Source organism: Leopardus geoffroyi, chromosome D2, assembly GCF_018350155.1.
Source record: "Leopardus geoffroyi isolate Oge1 chromosome D2, O.geoffroyi_Oge1_pat1.0, whole genome shotgun sequence".
NCBI lineage: Eukaryota > Metazoa > Chordata > Mammalia > Carnivora > Felidae > Leopardus > Leopardus geoffroyi.
Genome location: NC_059334.1, coordinates 88032441 through 88051930, shown reverse-complemented (window position 1 = coordinate 88051930; position 19490 = coordinate 88032441). Strand labels below are relative to the sequence as shown.

Sequence of the window (19490 nt, the reverse complement as noted above, 5' to 3'; positions counted from 1 at the left end):
ACTCCGAGGGGGCCGTGCGGCCTGGGGGCCACGATGCAGACTCCGCCCGGTGAGCCCCGCGGAGGTGCACGCGGTGCGTCCTTAGGGGAAGCCCCAGGTGGACAGAAGCTGCCAGAAGCTCAGGCACAGCACCAGTACCTCCACGGCTTTCAGCTCTTCCATGACCTCTGCTATCTTTGCGGGTAGAATTCTCCAGGCCTAGAAGAAAAGCACAGTGAACCCCCGTGGCCGTGCCGGTGCCCACACGCCCGCCCCTGGCCGGCGCCCCCGGAGGTGACTCACGGGGGACTGCCTCACTGCGAGGTGCTCCAGGCCGCCCAGGATCTGCATGGCTGTCGCAAAGTTCCTTTGCTCGTAGCAAGACTTCGCGATCAGCAAAAATTTGGACAGTAAATTCACCTGCAACTGAAACCAGAAAATGACACATTCGGTGTGTTCCGGGTTAAGACGAGCCGGTAGATAGCATCTGAGGACCCGTTAGAGTAACCCAGCACCAGGGCACACAGGACAGGAGGCCCACCACCCGTGTGGGGAGGAGGCAGGTGGGCTCAGGTCTCAGAGGATGGCTGTGAGGGGAGGAGGATGCTCATGACTCGGAAACACAAAACGAAAAGGCAAGCACCCAGTAGGCACGAAGATGTGAAAAGAAGTCAGCCTCCCTTCTCCAAAGCAAAATCTCTCCCAGGACAAACCTCTGCTCTAGGAGTGAGACACACGGGGCAGGGGGCACAGCTTTAGGACCCAGAAGGGCACCCCGGAGCCGATGCATCTCGTGGCCAAGAGCAGCTTCTCATCTGCCTGGCGCGACTCCACTGCAGGAAGGGCTTCAGCGCCTGACCAGGGGGTGGGTCCACGGGCCCCACTGCTCCTCTGCGGGTGGCCAGTCAGCAGATTTGGCAAATTCACCAGATTTGATAGGAACACCCGGTGGGATTCTCATTCCTAACCGCATGTGCCATTTCGGAGGCCTGAGGTCCTGGGTTCATGGACCCACAGATAGCACTTGGATTTCACACAATTCCAGAGGCTTCTAGAAGATTCTAGAGAATTCAGCTGACCCTTCATTGCAGAGCTGCCTCACCCTATAAACTGTCACCAGGGCCAGGGCCATCCTTCAGGCGGGAACAGTTGCCTGCCTGCGGATCCCAACCACATGTCTTTCCACTGGACTTGACCTTGTCTGCGGTGATTCTGATGCCATCGAAGGTCACACAGATGGGCCCCTGGAGCTCATCCACCATGGTGGCCTCCCAGCTGTCTGGCCTGAGTGCTTCTTAAAGAGTCTTGGAAAACATTTACTCGCTCATACTTTTTAAGTTGACATCCCACTTTTTTCTTCATATATTTAAACAGATGCAAAATAGGGGTGCCTGGGTGGTTCTGTCAGTTGTGTCCGACTCTTGATTTCGGCTCAGATTTGTGGGATTGAGCTCGGTGCCAGACTCTGCTCTGACGACGCGGAGTCTGCTTGGGATTCTCTCTCTGCCCCTTCCCTGCTTGCGTGTGCTCTCTCTCAAAAATAAGTAAGTATTTAAATAGATGTGAAGTATGTAATTTCCAGCACTTTCAGATAAAACTGTTCCATCACATTTTTGTGTTTAAAAAAATGTGGTAAAAAATATGCAGTAGAAAATTGACTCTTGTAAGCACTCTTAATAGAGCTCCGCAGCGTTAGTGACACTGGGTTGTGTCACAGATCTCTAGAGCTTTCTTCTGGTAAAACTGAGGCCACAACTGTCAAACAGCTACCCCCATCTCCTGCCCCCACCTTTCTACCTTCTGTCTGTGTGGCTGGAACACCCCCAGAGATCTCCTAGAGCGGAATCACAGCATTTGTCTTTCTGGAACTGGCTTATTCCCTGAGCATGACGTGCTCCAGGCTCAGCCACGCCAGAGCCTGTATCATGACTTTATTCCCTTTTTTTTTTTTTTCGACGTTTATTTATTTTTGGGACAGAGAGAGACAGAGCATGAATGGGGGAGGGTCAGAGAGAGAGGGAGACACAGCATCCGAAGCAGGCTCCAGGCTCCGAGCCGTCAGCACAGAGCCCGACGCGGGGCTCGAACTTGTGAACCACAAGATCATGACCTGAGCCGAAGTCGGACACTTAACCGACTGAGCCACCCAGGCGCCCCGACTTTATTCCCTTTTAAGCCTGGCTACTATTCCATAGCGTGGACAGGCCACCTTTTGTCTACCCACTTGTCCGTGGATGGACCTTTGGGTGGCTTCTTTCTCTTGGCTGTTGTGTTCTATCACTTGGAAAACTACCTGAAGAAGTCGAAATGCGGTTTTGCCTTCAAACCCACCATTATTCACCTAAAAAAAGTCAACAAGTTTCTCTTGAAGGTGACGACCTCCACACCGTTTCCTGTTCTTCACCTCGTACTTCCATTCCGTTTTCCCCAGCGCGTCACGTGCGTGGGATGTATGCTGTCCCCAGGGCCCCGCTGCATTCTCTGCCTCAGAATGTGAATGTTGACAGTTTTCTGTGACCACAGTTGACAAATGGAGAAGCCAGTCTTCTGGATTGTTCTGACATTACAGTAAATAACACACAACACGTGAAACAATGCATCCGTCGGAACGTGACAAACACTTTTGTCGAAGGTTCACGTGCGGTTTCCTTGGAAACACGTCCCCCGATGAGCTGCACAGGCTCTTGGCCCCGGTGGTTCCTGCATGCGGCTGAGGACTGCCCACTTGAATGATTCTGTCTTTTGCTTGTGGGGACACAGGGCCCGTTCGCGACAACAGGAGGCGTTCTGCCCCAGTGACACCATGGTCCCTACTGTCCTTCCAGGCTGGGTGCCCGGGTGTGCGCCCAGAGATCCGCTCCATCGTGCTGACCGCCGGGCCCGCAAAGGTGTCGTGCTGCTCCGTGTGGGCCTGCTGGGCAGGCACCGCAGACTCGGGACACCGAGCTCACCTTCCCTCTCAGGCTGGGAGGGGGCCTTCGACCCTCTTTTTGGGGACTCACATAGGGATAATCCTGGGAGGGCCGTGGCGTGGCTGTGGATTGTCCTTGGCCCTGTCCTTGGAAGTCCTCGTGAGGACTAACCACACAGGCCCCTGTTTGAAGACCTGGTTTAGGGAAGCTACGTTCCGATGTCATGATATTTGTAACGTCGTGGATTAGAACAAACCGGGTAAGCCCAGGCTCCCTGTTCCCACATCTTGGAGAAGTGAAGGCTAATAAATCTCTAAAGTACGAAAATTCTCCCCTAAGGGGGAAAATGTAGAGAACTCTGCACTTGCTAATGGGTCTTGGGTTGCCCTGTGGGTTTTGGGGTCAGGGGGACACAGAGAAATATTAAAGAAAGAAAAGAAATTGCAGACAGGTGCTGGGATAGACTTTTCTGTGCTTTGCCATGTGATGGGGGGTGGGGGGGTGGCCCCTGTGGGCTTGGGGGCGGCTCCGGGGGCAGAACGATGGCGTCCCCCACCCCTGAGCTCCCCCGTCATGCTCAGCCCAGGGGCAGCGGTGATGGGGATCTCGCAGGAGGAGCCCTATGTTTGGGCCAGAGTTTGCCCTCAGGTTGCTTCGCCTGCGAAGGGGTGGGAATCCGCCCACGGGAGGAGCCCTTGTGGTCCCAACCTCATTCCTCAGCATGCCAGTGTGGCAGTTCAGGTGGGCAGGACTCGGCGATGCCCCGTGCCAGGGCTGGCCTCAGGTGGCAGGAAAGCGGAGGCCTTCGGGACGCACCGGGGCCCGGGGACTCCGTCCTCCCCCAGCCCCTCGTGAGTGAGTGGGAACCCGGAGGGAGGCGCCGGCTCTGAGGCAGGGGACTGTCCCTCCTGGCCTGCCTGGTGCACTGCCGGAAGCAGGTGGGTCAGTTCAGGCTGAGAGACTGGCCGTCAGGGGGAAGGCCGGCGGGGCGTAGAAGGGGCCCTAGAACGGCAAGACCTTCACCTTGACTGGACCGCTGACCCGGTTTGTTTATCCCACGAACCTGCTGAGAACAGGCACTGTACTGGCTGCAGGGCTGTGACAGGAACCAAGCTGGTCCCCACCCTCGAAAAATTCAGGTGAGCGGGAAGGGAAGGCCGGGAGTCACAGTTCCCAGCCCCGCGGCTGCGCGTGCGAGTGTGAGAGGGAGTGTGAGTGTGTGAGTGTGTGTGAGGGAATGAGCACGTGGCTGTGGGTGCGTGAGGGGGTATGTGTGTGAGGGAGTGCATTTGTGTAAGACTGCACGTGCACGTGTGACCCTGTAGGTGTGCACAGGCACACGTGTGGAAGTGGCACGGACGAGGGGCCGCCGTGGCGCTCAGAGCCGGTGCGCATTTGCGGTGTCGGGTCGGGGTGCGACAGACGGTGCCCGGCGGGCGAGCCGGGTGGGGCGCCTGATGCTGTCGACAGAGGCGGTGACACGGCTCTCACCCTTGCTCGGGCGGAGTCTGAGGCTGCCCCGTGCCCGGAGAACGGACGACTGGGGCCCCCCGTGAGGCGCCGCGCCCCTGCGGCTACACGCTGGCCCTCCTGTGAGACGGGCACCCACCTTGGAGGTGTGGCTGGTCACGATTTCAGCCGCCACCCAGGTGCTGACGTCGTCTGCGCTTCTCAGAAGCTGCAGCAGGTACTTGTCCTGGACGTAGTTGGGCAGAAACAAGCTGCACGTCTTGGCGGTCGGAGGCTCGGAGGAGCTGGCCCTGGAAGAGACAGGCGTGTGCATCCCGGCGAGGACGTGCGGCCGCGGCCCTGCCCGGGCCCCTGGGGCCGCAGGGGGCTCTCCGGACTCGGGTGGGGCCGGCAGGATGGGCTCTGCGGAGCGGGGAGCGTCCGGCTCTGAGGACGTTTGTGACATCGGCGTCTCCCTTTGGCCAAGGGTGTCCACGAGACACTCAGGGGAAGCCCCCGGGCCCCTGCCACCAGCCATCTGTCTGTCCCAGAGCTCTGGGGTGACGCCCCGCAGGTGCACACTCACTTGGGGATGGCCACGCTTTTGTCCATGACGCCCAGGGCCCGGGAGTTTAAGAAGTGGACGGGATGGCACTTTTGAAACAATTCCTGTCGGAGACAAGGACGCAGATGTTCAGGGCACCTTTCCCAGGGGCCTCGCGGACAAGGCAGCATCTCGGGGGGCCTCTTTGCCCAGCCGTGGTGACAGCAGGTAGGATCATTGGGTCACCATCACCCCCTTCACCCGCCAAGTGACTTGGGGCCCAGGGTGGCGGGACACCTTGGGGGCGGGGCTCAGGGCGCCAGGAGGGAGGAGGCCCACAGGGCGCCCTCTAGCGCTCGCGAGGCGGGAGTGTCAGGGACGCCGGCGCCCGGTGGGCAGGGGGAGGGGTGGGAGTAGGAGCAGAGTCCGGGCCTTTCCAGAGCGCAGCCCCGCCCGCCAAGTTCACTGCCCTCCGCACGTCCGCCCAGCAACTCCAGAGAGCCAGCGAGGGCCCCCGCGTCCCTCCCCGTGGCGTCCCCGCGCCAGGCTGGCCGGCCCCGTCACCTGCTGCAGCAGCGTCAGCTGGGAGAAGAGCTGGTGGGTGCTGTACTCCGTCAGGAAGTAGGGCCCCTTCTCATTGGCCTTGGCGTACGGGCCGTAGAAGTCCTCGAAGAAGCAGGGCTTGGGCAGGGCGGACGCGATGGTGTACTGGCGCTCCTTGTGGTGGGGCAGCGCCAGCCCGTTGCCCCGGGACAGCCTCCAGGGGAAGCTCTGCAGGGCGAGGTCAGAAGGTGCTAAAGGGGCGGGAGGCGCAGCCCCGAGGGGAGGGGGTGGGGGTGAGGAGGACCAGGAGGGCTCCAGGCCCTTGCTCAGAGAGAGAGCCGCAGAGCCGATCTCTGCCACCCACCGCTCTGGGACACCTGTCCTGGTCATCTCAGCAGATCCCCCCCTGAAGAAGTGTGGCGCCGTCCCCATATATTATGGGCAGGTCCCTTCAGACCCGGCCCCCGTCCTAGGCCATTTCCTGGCAATGATTTGCTCCACTCATCAGGAATGTGAGGTCATCTGAGCACCCGGCCGGGGCTCCTGCACTGTCCTCGTCCAGGGCGAGGACGGGCGGGAAGTGCCAGCCTCACAGGGCCGCGCGCGTGTCTGTACGTGTGTCCACACGTGTGAGCGCACAAGCGCGTGTGTGAATGTGTGTGTGCATGCGTGCGTGCACTGCGTTCTCTGGGCTGTGCTGCCTCTGCCCCAGGAGACCCCCCGTCCCCCCAGTCCGGGAAAGGCCCCCACCTTCCGGGAGACGCCGTCTTCCGAGAGCCTCTTACAGAGGGCGTTGAGAGGCCTGGTGTCCTCCTCTGCCTCCTTGGGGCCCTCCAGGTCTGTGCCACGCGAGGTGCCCTCGGCCCGCCGGTCAGTGCCCACCTCCAGGAGGCCCAGCAGATGCTCTGCAGAGCCGTCCAGGGGCAGGATCTGGGCAGAAGCACAGGGTGGTCACTCGTCACCCAGACAGGGTTGGTGGCTCTCACCCCGAGTCCTGCCCACGGGCACGCGGGGGCTGCCGCAGTGCCGGCTCTGGCTCTGGCCGCCCTCACCTTGGAAGAGAGGAAGTCCTCCAGCCTGCCCAGGAGCCCGGAGTTCCGAGTGAAGTCCACGGTGTAGCAGTCTTCCAGCCAGGCCTGCAGGAGGCAGAAGCTTCGCTTGTAGATCTTGGTGAAGGTCGAGGTGGGGTCCTGGTGGGCCCTGGAGGCAGACGGCAGAGACCTAAGCTTTACCGGGTCTGTCTGCTGCCGGGGGTCACGCACTGCCCAGCAAGGGGGTGTGAGTGGGGTCTGAACGTGGCTCTGCCTTCGAGGGGTGTTTCAGCCCTATCTCGCCTGTGTCAGGGGGCAGAAGAGAGAGGCCGTGGCCGCATAGCTGGGCCTCGGGCTCGGCAACTCGGGACAGGGGCCTGCCGCCTGTCCGCCAGCCTTGCCTGGCGCCAGTCCTGAGGCACCTGCCACCCCTGCAGCTCAGGCTGAGATGCCAGGGGTCTGGCACACGGTGTGAGCACACGCCACGAGAGGCAGAGTGGGGGCCTGGCTCCACACGCGCAGGAGCAAAGGGTACGGAGGTCTCCCCTGCGAGTCCCCGCCCCAAGGAGGGAGGTGATGGCTGATGGGCCAGGCAGGCGCAGGGAGCCTGTGGTGACGACAGGCCAGGTCAGAACAGGCCAGAACAAGTCCATACATCCTTCCCTGACTGCAGTCCTGGGCTGCCTATGTGCTGCTGCTGAGGAGGGCTGAGGGCCTGCAGAACAGCACCCCCCTTCCCCCCCTGCCCCCACCCAGGCCACCTGCCCCTGCCCCCACCCAGGCCATCCCCTCCCTGCCTCCTCCATTAGCATCGGTGGTCTCTTTCGGCCACTCTCCCCTCCTTTAAAAAAAACCTTTTTTTTTTTTTTAATGTTTATTTATCTTAGAGAGAGAGAGACAGAGCGTGAGCGGGCGAGGGGCAGAGAGACAGGGAGACGCAGAATCCCAAGCAGGCTCCAGGCTCTGAGCTGTGAGCACAGAGCTCGAACTCAAGAACTGCGAGATCAGGACCTGAGCTGGAGTCTGACACTTAACCGACTGAGCCACCCAGGTGCCCCAGCCACTCTCCCCTCCTGCTGCTCCCTCCCTTCTCTGGGCTCCTCGTCCCCTCGCACCCTCCCTCCTGCTCTGCCTCCTCCGGCCAGGCACAGCCATCATCCTGGCCAGGGTCGGCAGGGCCCCCCCCCCCCCCCCCCCCCCCCCGGCCCTTCACAGCCATTGACAAGGCGCCACGGGGTCCACCGTGCACCTGTGTGGCGCCTCGTGGGCCGGGCCGTACCTGGACAGGGTGCTGTTGATGCGGTCCAGCAGGAAGTGCAGGAAGTCGTGGGGTGTGCAGAAGTATCGGAAGGTGTACAGGAACTGTTGCACGTAGCCCTCCAGGAAGGCGTCGCTGGGGCGGAGAGGAGGTGCTCAGAACACCGGCAAGGCCAAGGCTCGGCCCCGCCCGCCCGCCTCCTAGCTGCGTCCGTCCCCAACCCCGGGCCGGGCAGGCATCATCTCCTCCCAGGAGACCTTACCTGTGCTTCAGGTAAGCGGGAGGGAGGGCCCGGCTCCCCACAGCCCCCGTTAGCAGTTGTGAGGTAGATGTGAGAGAGAGAGCATGTGAATGTGCGTGAGCGAGAAGGCGTGTGAGTTCCGCGTGTGTGAGCGCGTGGATATGCGCGGCCCTTGCCAGGAGGAGCACTTGGAGAAGTAAAAGGTGCTTGCGGGTATTGGTAACGTTAGGGACTCCCAACCATTTCTGGCGGGAGGACCTTCTTTAACATCGAGTTTTAAGGCACCCTCGCTCTCCGCTTCTAGAACCTGTTTGGGGGGACTCGTGTGCGCAGGCAGTGACCCCCGCCCCCAAACTGGAAGTCACTACATTAGAAAGGAGAGCTGCTCGTTGTGCCCCAAAGTCCTCAGTTTCTTCAGGGCAAAACCAGGTAGGCGAGGGAATGAGCGTCCCCCGCCCGCAGGGGTGCCCCAGGGAACCCCAGGGCGGGCGACACCATGCAGGTCAGTGACTGAGTCCCAGAAAGAAAGGTGCAGGGGTCCTGGCAAGGCTCCTGGAAGGGGCTTCGGGGTGGAGGCCTGGTGTCTGGAGGGTGAGGGAGCCTAGCCACCTGGTCACCCTGGGGCTCCTGGGAGCTGGGGGTGCTGCGGCCGGGGTCAGGTCCAGCCTGCCCCACGAAGGGGGTGCCTACGGGGTCTGAGCAAGGGCTCTCCCCTTGTTGGAGGTGCTGTGCACGCACATACACAGCACGCCGCGTAATACCCCTCAACACATACATGCACACCCCCCCAAGCACACACACACCCCACACACACATGCACACATGCACGTCTCCTGTATTTGCACAGCCCGCCGTCATCGGGCGCGTGGTCAGGGCTGGTCGGAGGACCCCCGCCAGGGGAAGTCTCCCAGCACAGTCGGGTACAGCCCACCTCGGGAGAACACGGGAAGAGGCTGCCATCCCGGGAGGCCCAGGACGCCTCTGCTCTCAGGGTACTTCCCTCATCCCCTGACAGCCCCCAGTGTCCCCTCCTGACTATCGGTTCTGGGACCACCACAGCCTTCAGCTCAAAGAGGGCCCCGGGAGCCCCCAAGTGTGTCACGGGCCCCCCCAAAGCCAGAACCGGGGGAGGCCTCCGCCATTGTCTGGGAAGGTAGTCTGTACCCAGACCTGACCTGCTGGCCGCTGTGGCGTGGGCCGGGCCATCGGGTCAAGGGAACCTGCCAGGAGGCCCTGTGCCTGTACCAGGGGGACACGTGGCTGTGCCGATGGACAGGGCGGGCACAAGGGTGGAGGGGCCAGGGGGCGGCCCGGGGATCCCTGCGAGCCTGGGTGTGAGTGGACTGGTCCTCCATGCTGCAGGGTGAACGCGCCCCTGCGCACGGATCAGTCAGAGTGTCTGAGGCCCCAGTGCAGGGCTCTGCCGAGAGGTGGCAGCTGCAGAAATAGTTCAATGAGGGGCTGGGACCAACCGCACTGGCAGTCCCTGGGGAGCCACGCGATTAGTTAAGGGGTGTTTTGACCCAGCAAAGCGGATGGAATCCAGGCAGGTCTCTGAGGCTCCTGTGTGTGTTTAAATTCAGAAGTCCCCTGGGCCGTTAACTGTGCATCCCACATCCCCTGTCTCTCTTCCAAGGCACCTGCCCCGGCACAGCTGAGACCCAGACGCCCAGGTCTACAGGTGCACGTCCAGCCAAGAGCCTGGCAAAGGAGGCAAGCGGCAGCTGACACGAGGCAGCTTGAAGTTCTGATTCAAAATTTCCTAAATTAAAAGCGCCAACCCATCTCAGATGAGGCAAAGACTTTCCTCACCTCATTCGCCTTCTGGGGGCCTGTTTCTTTGTTTCCATCTCCCTCCTGCTTTCAAAAGGCGCGCAGGGGCCCAGGGGAGCCCACAGTCCCCCCCACCCCCCCAGGGGCCGGGGGCTGCACCTGGAGTAGAGGTAGGCCATGAGCCCCAGGGGCGTGCCCGCCTGCAGGACGCGGGCCTTCCTCTGCCTGCCGCCGCGCGGGTGCTTGCTGACGTTGTAGAAGATGAGGGACGACGACTCGTCCAGGGGGCTGAAATCCAGCGTGTCGCAGTGGGCCGCCGAGATGTTCACGATCACGGGCAGGGCGCAGGGCTCCAGGCCCCACCGCTCGGCGTACATGACCTGTGTGTGGGGTGGGGAGCTAGCTGCCTCTGGTTGACCTGCTGCCACCGGGTGCTTGCAGGACATGGGTGCTGAGTCACTCTGCATGGCTGTGGCTTCTCAAAAACCGCGGCACGTTTTCGTGATTTTTTTTTTTTCCCCAGGGACTGATTTCCCGGGTATCCACAAGAGCATGAAGGCCTCTTGAGGGAAGGGGAAAGATGGAAGGGGCAGGGATGGGAGGGGCAGAGATGGGGGGAGAGATGGGAGGCGGCAGGGATGGGAGGGGACAGGGGTGGGAAGGGCAGGGGTGGGAGGGGCAGAGATGGCGGAGAGATGGGAGGGGGCAGGGGTGGGAGGGGCCGAGATGAGGGAGAGATGGGAGGGGGCGGGGGTGGGAGGGGCCGAGATGAGGGAGAGATGGGAGGGGCAGAGATGGGAGGGGCAGGGGTGGGAGGGGCCGAGATGAGGGAGAGATGGGAGGGGCAGAGATGGGAGGGGCCGGGGTGGGAGGGGCCGAGATGAGGGAGAGATGGGAGGGGCAGAGATGGGAGGGGCCGGGGTGGGAGGGGCCGAGATGAGGGAGAGATGGGAGGGGCAGAGATGGGAGAGGCAGGGATGGGAGGGGACAGGGATGGGAAGGGCAGGGGTGGGAGGAGCAGAGATGGGGGAGAGATGGGAGGGGGCAGGGGTGGGAGGGGCCGAGATGAGGGAGAGATGGGAGGGGCAGAGATGGGAGGGGCAGGGATGGGGGGAGAGATGGGAGGCGGCAGGGATGGGAGGGGACAGGGGTGGGAAGGGCAGGGGTGGGAGGGGCAGAGATGGCGGAGAGATGGGAGGGGGCAGGGGTGGGAGGGGCCGAGATGAGGGAGAGATGGGAGGGGCAGAGATGGGAGGGGCAGGGGTGGGAGGGGCCGAGATGAGGGAGAGATGGGAGGGGCAGAGATGGGAGGGGCAGAGATGGGAGGGACAGGGGTGGGAGGGGCCGAGATGAGGGAGAGATGGGAGGGGCAGAGATGGGAGGGGCAGGGGTGGGAGGGGCAGAGACGCAGGGGGACTTGCCTGCAGATACTTCTTGACCAGTCCAAGGAACTGCACCTTGCACTTCATTTCTTCCAGCTGCCCTTTCAGTTTGGACAACATGGTCTTCACCTCGGAACCTGGGGGCAGGCAGAGGTGGCACAAAGTGGTCCCCTGAGCTCCCGGGGGGGGGGGCCCTTTGTCCAACTCTGTGCTCTGGCATGTGGACACGCAACATTACCTTTGTTTCGCTTCTCTTTCTGTAAGAGCTTCTGGTAGAACTTCAGAGTCTTCCGGTAGTTTCTTTTCTCTATCATGAGCTGCTGCTCCAGCTCCTAGTGAGGAAAGAGCCCGTGAGCCCAGGCGACCGCCCTCCTCCCTCTGCAGGAGGTGCTGGCGGCCCAGGCTCCGCTCACAACAGGCTTTCCGTCTGTTGTCTCGAAAGCAACTGCTCAGCAAGGCCTACACAAGATGCACACACGGAAAACACGTTAGCATGCAGGGACACACATGTGAATCATGTGGAAGTTCTTGGGAGGAAAGCTGTCAAACAGCCACAGAAGGACTATCTGTGCCCGCGAGCTGGGATGTGAGGCCTTGTGCTCTGATGCAAGGACGCTAGGAAATGAGAAGGGAAACCGCGCTGAAACAGCGGGGGGAGGCCAGCAAGGGAGCTCTCAGCCCACGGCCTGGTGAAGTAAAGACCCAGCAAGGACCTTGCAGGGGGATACACTTCACCACCCCGCAGGAGGAAGGAAGGTTTCCTCCTGTCCTGGCAACAGCCCAGCCAGTGAGAGGTAGTCATGGCCTAGCCAATGAGAAACTGCCAGAGCCCAACTAAGGCGGGACTGCCATAACCCAGCCAATGAGGGGCTGCCACAGCCCAGCCAATGAGAGACAGGGATTCCACTGAGCCACTTAAAGAAAATTACAGACCGCCAGGTCCCCAGCAGCCCCCAGGATGCCCGCAGAGGAGGGGGTTGGTGGACAGGGTCCACAGCTTGGGGGCCTCGCCCTATCCCTTTGCAACCCAGGCCCTGCCTCCTGGCCTTGGCTCCACCCCTGACACCTGCCCTGGCCCACGGAGGGTCTGTCCTTCTGGAGCGGTCTCCAGATACTACTTCCGGCCAGTTGGGAGGGCGCCTGGCGCATGCCTACCCCCTTCCTGGTCCTGGGAGGGGCCGGGGGGGGGCACTTGCGGCCCGGGGAGGTCCCTGCAGGACCCCCATGCGACCCCGCACCTCGGCCCCGCTGTCCGGGGGACCCCAGCACGGAGTCCCTGCCACAGACTCGGGGCGACTGGCCCCAGTTCCTGCCGCGGCCCCTCGGCCACCCCTGCGTGGGGACAGTGGCCTGGACGTGTGGACGCTGCCGCCTGCGGACCGTCCAAAGGGCGGCGGTGCCAGCGGAAGTTCTGCTGGGTCACGTGTCACTGCCCACCAGGGAGCCCAGTGACAGAGGCCCCAGCTCCCTCCAGCAGAATTTGCATCTTCAGGGAGAGGAGGCGCATCCTCCTGGGAGGGTCCACAAGGGTGCTCGCTCCGAGGGGCAGTATCCCTGGCTCTGTCCTCCAGGGCAGACAGCCTGGGTTCTTCTCTTACACAGAGGGGGCAGGAAAGGCCCCAGGGCAGGCCCGCTCAGGGCAGGGAATGTTGGAAAGGACCGGAATCCAGATGAGGCCCCTCCCTTCAAGGAGGGAGCTGACAGATACAGCCTGGCCCACTGCCCCCACCTGGCCAAGCCCAGGGCTGAGGAGGGATGTGACAGTGGAGCAGTGAGGGGTCCGGAAGCCAGGCAGGTCCCTGGGAGCTGGCCTTGAGCGTGGGTCTCCAGCTGGGGCTGTGGCTTGACTTTTCCTGTGGGTGGGCACAGTGAGGGACCAGACTGGGGCCGGGGACCAGACTGGGGCCGGGGACCAGCGAAAGGTAGGCGTTGGCTCAGGGAGGTCTCAGACTCCCTGGGAAATAACTTCCCGTTAACAGGGTTCAAGGTGGCCCCAGGGCCCTGAAGCGGCCACACTGACAAGAACCTTAATCTGAAAGTCAAATACACTGTGGTCTTCACTTGGGGACATCTAAGCACCTCAAACCCAAACAAGCTTTCCCCTGATCTTATCTAACTACAACTATGGACTTTGCTTTATTGGTAGCATTTATTTCTGTATGATTTTGTAAAATAAAAAATGCCGATAATAATTTAAATATTTGAATCCCTTCCCTCTGGTGGTTTTACTGAAAGGAGGTTCACGTGGCTGTCTTCTTCATGCTGCTACGATAACAACGGGGTGGCAACAGCCACAGCAGAGGGTAGGAGCCTCTAGGCCCAGGGCAGCTGGGGGGCAGGGGCCGTGCCTGGTGTTGGGGAGTGTGGTGCAAACACAACCACGTGGCCCTGCCACATCTCCGTTGGTAAATCAGATCCCCCATGGCCTCTGAGTGCAAGCTGCCGAGGGCAGGGGAGGAGTCACGCATGGGGAGGAGGCCGATTTAGACCTCGAGGGGAGACCCTCGAGGGCAGGGGAGGAAGCCTGCCGAGGGCAGCTCGAGCTGCCCCAAAGCTGCCGTTGCACCGTTTGGCTGGGCCTGTGTTTGAGCAGAGCGTGGGATTTGACACCACGTGGCCCCGGGTCCAAATCTTCCTCCCCTACTTGACAGCTGGAGGCCCTGGTCACCAGCTGCCAGGGTGCGGAGGAGAACGGGCCCCCAGGGTACATGGGGGCAGGACTGAAGTGTGCCTCCGACGTGGGAGCCACTGGCCGTGTGTGGCAGCTCTTCTATTTAAGTGGTATGAAAATTGCGATTCCTCGGTCACGTGGGCCACACCTCAAGCGCTCAGTTAGCCACACATGGCTGGTGGCTGCCCTGATGGATGGTGCAGATCTGGAACATTTCATCGTTGACGGCAGTCCCGTCAGATGGCACCAATCTCCACACAGCGGCAAATGCAGGTGGCCCCGCAGAACTGTGTTCGCGGAGGACTCCTCCTCTGCCTTCTGGGTGTAGGGACCTGAGTGTCTCTGCCCTCCATGCATGCTTCTCTGTGACCTTGGCTTTCTGATGATGCAGTGGCCCCTGCCGGAGAGGGGAAGGATGGCCTCGGCCCCGTGTTCCAGGGCTCCCCTCCTTTTGCGTGGCTCAGAACAGCCATGGGGAGGGCACCCTCTGAGGCCACCCTGCATGAGGCCCTGTCCAGCCCTGTCGCCCCCTTGCACGCTTTTCCAGAAGCTGATAAGACCCCTTCTCCTGGAGCGGGTTTGTGGGCGCTGGGGCCGATGGGTCACACACCTGCCAGAACGAGGTTCACGCGGCCTCGTCCCAGGTGAGCGTCTCGGCAACCTCAGGTTTTAAGGTTGGGTGTGAAGTTTGTCAGTAACACCTCTCACGCTACTGAACCACAGACTGGTTCTTTGCAAAGGACCATTTTGGCTGATGTTAAACTAAATCTATGTGAATTCAAATTCACACAGAACGGGATGATGGAGAAGAAACATGGGAGCCGGGCAGCACGGCCATGGCCACCCTTGGCAGAAGCAGAAGGCGTCCTGGACCACGGGCTGAGCCGGACGGGCTGCGCCTAAGTAAAACACCCAGGGTCATTCGAGGTTAGGCGTTTCCCCTGGCCGAACCCAAGTGAGGGTTTTTTTCATCACACACCATGGCCCCTGATTTACACAGGCCTGAAAGCTGGCCAGTGCTGGGGAGGAGACAAAACCACAGTCGGAAGGAAGCTGGAAAAGCCAGAACTTGTAGGCAAAGAGAGACAAGAGGGATTGAAAGGGCGGGCCTCCGCCGGCCGATTCCATCTTGTTCTGTGTCCTCCACCTTGACGGACTATGTCCCCGACACGGCCCCTTTCCGGGAAAATCGCAGAAACCTCAGACCGCGCCTCCTCCCCTTGAGTAACCTCCCGCTCACCCGTTCAAACTTCCCGATCAAAACACGCCCGCCCGGCCACCCGCGTGACAGGACTCCGACCCTTCCCCAGCCAATCGGCTGAGGCCACAGCCATCACCTCACCAACTGCCCCTACACCCCTATAAAACCTTTGTGCTTTTGAAACTCGCTCCCTCTCCCCGGCATCTCACCCCTGCGTCGGTGCAGGTAGGGGACTGAGCTCGAGCTAGCTCGGATAAAGGCTCTTTGCTTTTGCATCGGACTCGGCTCCCTGGTGGTCTTTGGGGATCACGAACTCTGGGCATAACAGGATGAACCTAGATCAGCACCATTCACCTCAGCACTGAAAGCAAAGCCCGTTTTAACAGCAGGCGAAGGATAACAGAGGACCTCCGCGCTGCGTGTGCCGCCTCGGAGATGCTGCGGCCACGCGCAAGGCGGGCTCCTGGCCCCCACTCGCGGCACGTGCTGGGGCGCCAGTCGGCACGCACTGGGTGTGCAGGTGCTGCTGTGCGGTCAGGGACGGACGGAGGGAACATGATGCCCTCTGGTTGACCCCCCACCCCAACGCCTGACCTGTTGCACACTCGCTCTGTTTGGGCAGCAAATGTGGAAGTGTGTCTAATGGTTGTTTTATACCCTTCGAGTTTGTCTGGGACTCCTGTTTTGAAACAGACACGGTGGTTCTCAGAGAGAAACGTGAAACCAGCGGCCTGATCCAGCCCACCCACGATGCAGACAAGGGCACGGGAAACTCACCTGGCGGCATTCGGGTTCCAGCAGAGACGCCTTCCCGGGCGAGCAGGAACAGAAGGGAAAACACGTCACTCCACAGCTTCCCTCAAACTGCCTGCTTCCTGCAGACCGTCCCCCGCGGGAGCCGCCCGCCGAGGACCGCGGGACCGGGCCCCACTCTCAGTGGTGGCAGGAGCGGGGAGCCTCGTCCCCACCACAGGGTCATGGTCCGGATAAGAACGGACGCGGGCGCCAGCAGCCTCCTGGGCTGAGCGCGTCTCCGAGCCCACTTTCAAGAACAGTCTGCGCACGGTGCATGGGTCACCCACGCTCGCCAGGGGGTGCATCTCCCTGCAAGGGGCCACCACCCCGAAGACAACACAGAATTGAGGACAGGGCCCCGTCAGCCCGGGCCAGGCACTCGCACAGCTGAGAGCCACCCTCTGTGGCCCTGAACTCAAGGGGCTGGAAACAGGGCAGCCGGTCCATAGCCGCCCAGCAGGCGTGACCTGTGATGTCAGAGGACATGACTTGTGACCGCAGAAGGTGACCTCCGACACAGGCGGCACAGCTGGACTTCTCATCATCCCCCGTCCCCACAGCTGTCGGGGGAGTCGGTGTGGGCACCGCGAGCCGCCCCTGGTTGCCACCCTTGTCCCCCGGGTCAGTGGGGCTCCTGGGTCGCGGTCCCGCTGTGGCCAGGGTGGGGGGACGGTGGTGGGTTGGGCTTGAGGGGCGGGCGAAGGGGGCTCCCCAGGGATGCTGCCCGTGTCTTCTCTGTCACTCAGAGCTTCACCTATGGTGACATCTGCAGGTGTCAGTTCAGGTCCCTGGGACCAATGGTCGTCGCTCCCTTTTCTCAACTAATTTTAAAATTTTTATTTAGAAATTTTTTTGTGACAAGAGAAACATAACATAAAAGTTACCATTTTAACAAATTTTCATCGAGCTGTTCCGTGGCATCCAGTGTGCTCACCCCCCCCATCCCCAGGACTGTCCCATCCTGGAAGGTCTGTCCCCCATCAGACATCAGGTCCCTGTCCCCTCCCCTGTCCCTGGCGCCCACTGTCCTCTCTCTGTGGCTGTGAACGTGATGGCTCTGGGGACCTTGTGAGGGTGGAGTCACACCGGGCCTGTCCTTTTGTCTCTGGCTTCTGTCACTGGGCATCATGCCCTTGGGGCTCCTCCGCGCGTGACGGGTGTCTCCCTCCCGCGAGGCTGGGGGACGTCCCACTGTGCGCATATCGGACATCTTATTTATCCGCTCATCTGCTGATGGACACTTGGGCGGCTCGCACCTGCTGGCTCCTGGGAACACGGAGCGCACGCGTCCCCTCGAGACCCCGCCTTCGGCTGTTCCGGGTGCACAGACGTGGGGCTGCTGACCCACTGATAATTCTGGGCTTAGGTTTTGGAGGGATCGCCAGCGTTTTCCACGGCGGCAGCGTCATTTTACGTTCCCGCCAGCCGTGCGCAAGGGCTCCAGCTTCTCCTCGTCTTCCCAACACTTCCGTTCTTTTCTTTCTTTTCCAAATTCTGGTACCGGCCACCCTACTGTGTGTGAGGTGGTGCCTCGCTGTGGTTTTGATTCGCTTTTCCCTCACGACTCACGACGCTGGGCAACCTTTTCGTGAGCTTGGCTATTTGTGTGTTTTCTTCGGAGCGATGTCTGTGCAAGTCCGTCGTCCGTTGTTCAGTGCTTGCGGAGTCCTCTGTGTTCCTCACGTACTCTGGAGCCTGAGCCTTTCTCAGGCGTGGGACTCGTGACTGTTTTCCCCACGCTGTTGGTGGCGTCCTCTGATGCGCAGGTTTTCATCTTGATCAAGTCCGGTGAATCTATTTTTACTTCTGTTGCCTGCGATCTTGGTGTCGTGTCCAAGAAATCATTTCCAAATCCAGTGTCACCAAGCTCCTCCCCTGTGTTCCTCCATGGGTTTTAGCTCTTGTGCTTCGGTCTCCGACGTTCTGGCTAATTTTTGAGAGTGCCGTATGGTCCAGGCCCTCTGCCCTCTGCCCGCTGGCCGGGCCTGGCGGCCTGTCAGCACTCGCGTCGGCAGGGACTTGTTTCGGGCTCCCTATCCTGCCCCACGGGCCTGTGCGTCTGTTCCGTGCCGAGACCACATGGTGGGGACGGTGGCAGCTTTGTGACAAGTTCTGAAACCAGAGGTGCGAGTCCTCCACTTTTGTTCTTCTTTGGCACGATCGTTTTGGCTGTTTGAGCTTCCTCGAGGTTCCACGTGAACTTAAGGGTGGGCTTTCGATTTCTTCCAGAAGCACCGTCGGGTCACCGCTCTCCTTTCGGGCCAGCCACCTGTCTCAGTGCAGACGTGTGGGTACGCGCCACTTCGAGTCAGAAGACAGACCCGCGTGGTTCCTTTAGTTCTCACGCTGCTGCCGCTCCGGGCTCCGGAGCTCTGTAGCTGCTTCCTCCGACTTCGGACGTCTCCCGTCTTGTTTCGTCATCTCCTTACTTTCTGGCACGAGATGCCCCAGCTCCTCTTCACGCGTCCCGGGGTCGGTGGCTTCTCCCCGGAGCCCTGGTCCCTCTGACTGGAGGACAGTGTGCTCACTGCTGCTTCTGGGCCCTATCAGCAACACAGCCGGGAAGTGTGCACGCGTGAGTGTTCCGTGAAGCGTGCTTGTTCCTCACCGCCTCCCAGCGCTCACGGTCTGTGGGTTCTTCTCATGGGGACGAGCATCGGGATGCTCAGGATCCTGCGTCAGGGGAAGCTGTTCCACTCTTGGTGACGAGGCCTATGCTCGTCTTGGGCTGTCATGAGCCGTGACCCCGTCGCTGGTGCCCGCTCTGTTCTCTCACCACCTGTGCAAGCCCCGTACCCTCCGTTTCCCATGACTGGGAGTCTGATGTGGCCCACAGTCGTGCTGGCACCTTCTGCCCCTTGTAGTCTGTTCACTTTCTATTTCTGGGAAAGGCCCCCGCGGGTGCAGAACCAGGGCTGCCGGGGCGAGAACATCCAGCAGCTCCGAGGGCAAATACACGTTACAGAAAAGGAAGTGCCAGCGAGGTCTGCAGGCCCCCCCGGTGGAAGGAAGGGGACTGTCGGGCCTGGGAGCTGTCCTCTCTGCCCGCGGCACTGGACTCCAACACAGTGGTGTGGAGCTTCCTTGTGGTCCCAGAGGAGGGCGCCCTACATGGGGGCCACCCGGCGCACCGGGTCCCCACGGGAGGCCCCCAGCGCGTGAGGCCAGGCCTCCGAGTCTGTTGCCTGAGGCGGCACATGCAGGGCCTGGGGCACGACGCCGGGAGGAGCGGCACGGCTCCACCGGGCACGGCCGCCGTCCACACGTGCGTCAGGACCAGGCAGGGCCCGTCCTCTGTCTAGCGCAGGGCTGAGCAGTGCAGCCCAGTTGAGGCAGCGGCCGGAGGCCAACAAGGCAAAAACACCTGGGAAAGGTTCAGATGGTGCTGTGAGGGCCGGGGCGACGCAACGTTTCTGGGGCTTGTGCTCGGAGGCCAGAGGAGGTGAGTCAAGCAGGGGCGGGTAGAGGCGCCAGGGCAGGATGCTTGAGCGCTGACGGTTCCTTCCCGTCTGCTCTGCCGGCGGGGGGGGGGGGGGGGTGGGGGTGGGGCGCACCTCGTGCGCCTCCGTGGGAGCCCCTGGTCCCGGGGGGAGAATACAGCCCAGGGCAGCGCGGCTGGTTATGGGGAACCTCGGGTCCAGATCTCTGGGGTGCTGCCCTCACCTAAGGACTGGCCTGGCCTGGCCACTCTCAGGTTTGTGCCCTCCTGTC

At 61.5% G+C, this 19490-nt stretch overlaps 1 protein-coding gene across 3 annotated transcripts in view; it reads right to left on the bottom strand.

The window, feature by feature from the left end:
• Positions 1-19490, bottom strand: part of KNDC1 (kinase non-catalytic C-lobe domain containing 1) — a 67188-nt gene that overhangs the window by 4406 nt on the left and 43292 nt on the right. The window contains exons 18-29 of one of the 3 annotated variants that reach the window (XM_045439332.1): positions 15762-15791; positions 11351-11444; positions 11152-11249; positions 9890-10110; positions 7738-7851; positions 6480-6627; positions 6178-6357; positions 5449-5655; positions 4927-5009; positions 4501-4651; positions 283-405; positions 139-198 (exon numbers count right to left, since the gene is read on the bottom strand). In XM_045439332.1, coding sequence (XP_045295288.1) covers positions 139-198; positions 283-405; positions 4501-4651; positions 4927-5009; positions 5449-5655; positions 6178-6357; positions 6480-6627; positions 7738-7851; positions 9890-10110; positions 11152-11249; positions 11351-11444; positions 15762-15791 — 1509 coding nt within the window. Of the gene's footprint in view, positions 1-138; positions 199-282; positions 406-4500; positions 4652-4926; positions 5010-5448; positions 5656-6177; positions 6358-6479; positions 6628-7737; positions 7852-9889; positions 10111-11151; positions 11250-11350; positions 11445-15761; positions 15792-17735; positions 19144-19490 lie in introns of those variants that run through there. The other 2 variants (XM_045439333.1, XM_045439334.1) reach the window with 2 other exon arrangements.